We start from the raw sequence: 3354 nt of genomic DNA on the forward strand, positions 1-3354 counted from the left end.
AACCCATGGCACAGGGACAGGGCGCTGCAGGAGCTGACCCCTGCACAAACAGAAGCCGGATTGGGACACGGCTGCCCTCAGCCCTTCTCTTTTGATAAGGAACTTCACCAGGAGGAAAGGTCCACAGGGCGCACCACTGCACGCCCCAGGGTGGTGATCACCTCCCTGATTTTTAATTGATTTCAGCTTTCACATTAACTTGTGTGAGTTGAGTCTACAGAGGAAAAGCCACAGCCCTGTTTGCTGCATATGGGAGGACCTAGAGCACCGGCACTGCTCCGTCATCTCCCCCTGCCCTGGCCATCGACCAGTCACTATTAAACCAGACAGGCAAGGGGTGCCTGCAGTGAGGCTGCCCAGACAGCGTGCCGGGCCATGGCAACCTACGTGCAGCTGAGCACCACGGCCAAGATGCCCCTCGTGGGGCTGGGCACCTGGAAGGTAACAGCTTCAGAGAAAAGCAGCAGTATTGCAGAGCTCTGGAGAACTGTCCTCATGTCTGGAGCTCTGCTCTACGTGGCTGTCGGGCTGAGCCTGCGTTGGAGTGAAGCTATGGATAAATGGCTGGAGACTGGCTGCAAACCCTGGAGCCCACGTTTATGACTGCAAGAAATACTGTTCTTATGAAAAAAAAAAAACAAACAACAACCTGGGGCAGGGGGGGATTGCTTTCAGTAAGGTGGTTTTCCTGTTTTTATTTTGCTGGATACAGGTATATAACAGGTACTGATTTGAGATTCTTAAGATTTATGCATTCTTTTCAGTCCCCAGCTGGGAAATTAACAGCTGCAGTGATGGCTGCCATCGATGCTGGGTACCGCCACTTTGACTGTGCCTACGTGTACCAGAATGAGAGTGAAGTTGGGGAAGGGATTCAGCAGAAAATCAAGGAAGGTGTTGTGAAACGAGAAGACCTCTTCATCGTCAGTAAGGTAAGAATCTGATGATCTTCTACCCTGGAGAAGGGGTGGGGGGATGCTTTGTCTATAGTATTTTCATAGTAGGAAGCTTAAGTACTGGAGACAAACTTTATGCTGTAGGATAAAGCAATTCATAACATCATTAAAGTCACTCCTGATACATGCTTCCTGTTTCACCCCATTCTGGATGGAGAGTTAGGAAGAATACGGTGTGTCCCCTGCTGTGGTCAGACACTGTGCCCAGGAGACCCTGAAGTGCTGGGGGATTGATGAGGAGAGGGCATCTGCAGACCAACTGGTGCAGAAGAAGGGAAGCAGGAAAAGGCAGAGTGGGCCAGGTAGCACCAAGCAAGGTAGAAACCAGTGATACAGAGATCTGAGGCCACTCAGTGTAAATAGGCAGAACCAGTTTTGTCATGGCACCTCACTGGCTGCTAAAGCACAGCAGAGGAGAAAACCCCGGCAGTGCCTGGTGCTTGTTCCAGCAGCAGGCTCGCAGTCCTGCCAAAGGGTGTCTCTGCCATGTGAGGAAGATGAGGTTCTGGCACCTTGGGACAGCGTAATCTGCTCAGCACAAGTCCCAAGGAAGGCGTCGTTGGTGGGTTCGCTTTCTTTTGCTTACTAAGGAAAACAGGCTATTTAGCTGTATTCTGAAGCTGCTTCTTACCTTGGTAAAGGTTGGTGCTAACGACATCTTCGTGGCTTGTCTTTTATTTTCTTGGCTTTGCGTGCTAAATTTTTTACAGGAAATGTACAAATGGTCAAATGTGACAGAAATCTTTCTTGAGCTAAGCCACCCTCTTCTACACAAATCTGACCTTGCAATAGGAGTTTTTACTACAGATCTGATCATGTGTACTGCCACTGCACATACTGAATTCAGTGTCACGGGCCAGTCCCATCAGGGAGCTAGCCCCATCTGAAGAGCACTAGAATGGCCTCATTCCACATCGCCTTCCAAAGAAGATGGAGCATTTCTGTCCTGTGCAGGACAGCACCCAAGAGCTTTAACCCAGGAGGTCATGGTGTGCCTTGGCTTTTTGTCTCTAGCTATGGTGCACATTTTATGAAAAACCTCTGGTGAAGGGAGCCTGCCAGAAGACTCTTGCTGACCTGAAACTGGATTACCTGGATCTCTATCTCATGCACTGGCCTCTTGGGTTCAAGGTACAGTAACAGCAATGCCCTTGGCTTTATCTCCTGGCAGACGTCCTCAAAACTGCCAGTAATGCTTGCAGCACTACTGCTGCTCCAGTCCAGAAAGACCGTGTGTCCGTTGTGTGTACCAGCGCTGCTCTGGTGCTGCTCGTTCAGCTTTACTCTGGCCACATGAGCCAGGCTCTTGATCTCTGCCCCTGAGACCGCTGCTTGGACAGCATCCTCTGCCCTTGTGATAGTGGAAGAGGCAGAGCTAGCACTAAGATGAGGCCTCCCAGCTGCAAGCATAAGCTATGCCATTTTCCCTTTCTTTTACAAATCCAAAGCATGCTCATCTGAAAATTACCCCTTGCGGGAAGGAGGGCTGTGCTTTGCTGCCTGACAGAAATTCTTTCCTCTGCATGTTACAGAATCACAGAGCAAAAGAAAATGCTTGTATTTTCCATTTCTGTCTTTAATCACCGAGTCCTTAATGGAGTACAGACTGAGCTGACCTTTGCTGCAGGAGCCTTAGTGTTGTTTCACAGACCTTGGATTTCAAAAGATCAGGCTTTTCGATACCAAACTTTCGCAGACTTACACGTACTTCAAAGGATATATGTCCGTTTGTGTATATATATATACACACACACACACATACTGTTAGCCTTTCCTTTCTGCTACACCCCGACCAAAATCTCCACTCTACCTAATGCTTTTGAGTTCAACTTCATTTCATTCGCTCAATATTGTTTTAGTTAGCTTCATGCAGACAAAGCTGTCAAGTGAAACTGCATAATATTGTGGAATCTAGAAAATTCCAGTAATTCAAAACACTTTGGCCATACTGTCTAGTTACAGGCTGTTCTAGTTTTCCTAATACAGCAACTTAAACAGTGAGACTCCCCATGGGAAATCTGTCAGCAGTACCTTTTTCAGCAGATGTACTCCAGTATAAATGTGTACATTCACAGGACCACAGTCAACCCTCCATATACCTTTTTAAAAACAACTAAAGAGGCTGTTATTCCTAAATGTGCATAACAGAACAATACATGAAGTGAACTCATGTAAGACTCCAGGGTATCATTCTATGAGTAAATCACTTCCCTGCATGCATTTTGTGGATCACTGCTTCAATGGGTACAGCAGAAATACCTGTCTTTATTGGGATAGTAGGTGGCAAAAATGCCATTACCCTGCATGAACTAAGAATAAAAAATGACTGAAGAATGAATTAAGTTATGATGAGAATTACTGAGGTTTTTTCACGCACTATTAGCTTTAGCTCCTTACA

General features: G+C 47.0%; 1 protein-coding gene across 1 annotated transcript; it reads left to right on the top strand.

Annotated features, from left to right (window-relative positions):
* Window positions 1-375: 375 nt before the first annotated feature.
* LOC104154439 (aldose reductase-related protein 1-like) lies at window positions 376-2087 on the top strand (the record flags this gene model as incomplete). Its single annotated transcript, XM_009701376.1, has 3 exons — window positions 376-441; window positions 765-932; window positions 1971-2087. Coding segments are annotated over exons 1-3 (351 nt in total), but the record flags the coding sequence as incomplete, so codon positions are not given.
* Window positions 2088-3354: the final 1267 nt, after the last annotated feature.

The sequence above is a fragment of the Cariama cristata genome, unplaced genomic scaffold (genome assembly GCF_000690535.1).
Source record: "Cariama cristata isolate BGI_N322 unplaced genomic scaffold, ASM69053v1 Scaffold33125, whole genome shotgun sequence".
Classification (NCBI taxonomy): domain Eukaryota; kingdom Metazoa; phylum Chordata; class Aves; order Cariamiformes; family Cariamidae; genus Cariama; species Cariama cristata.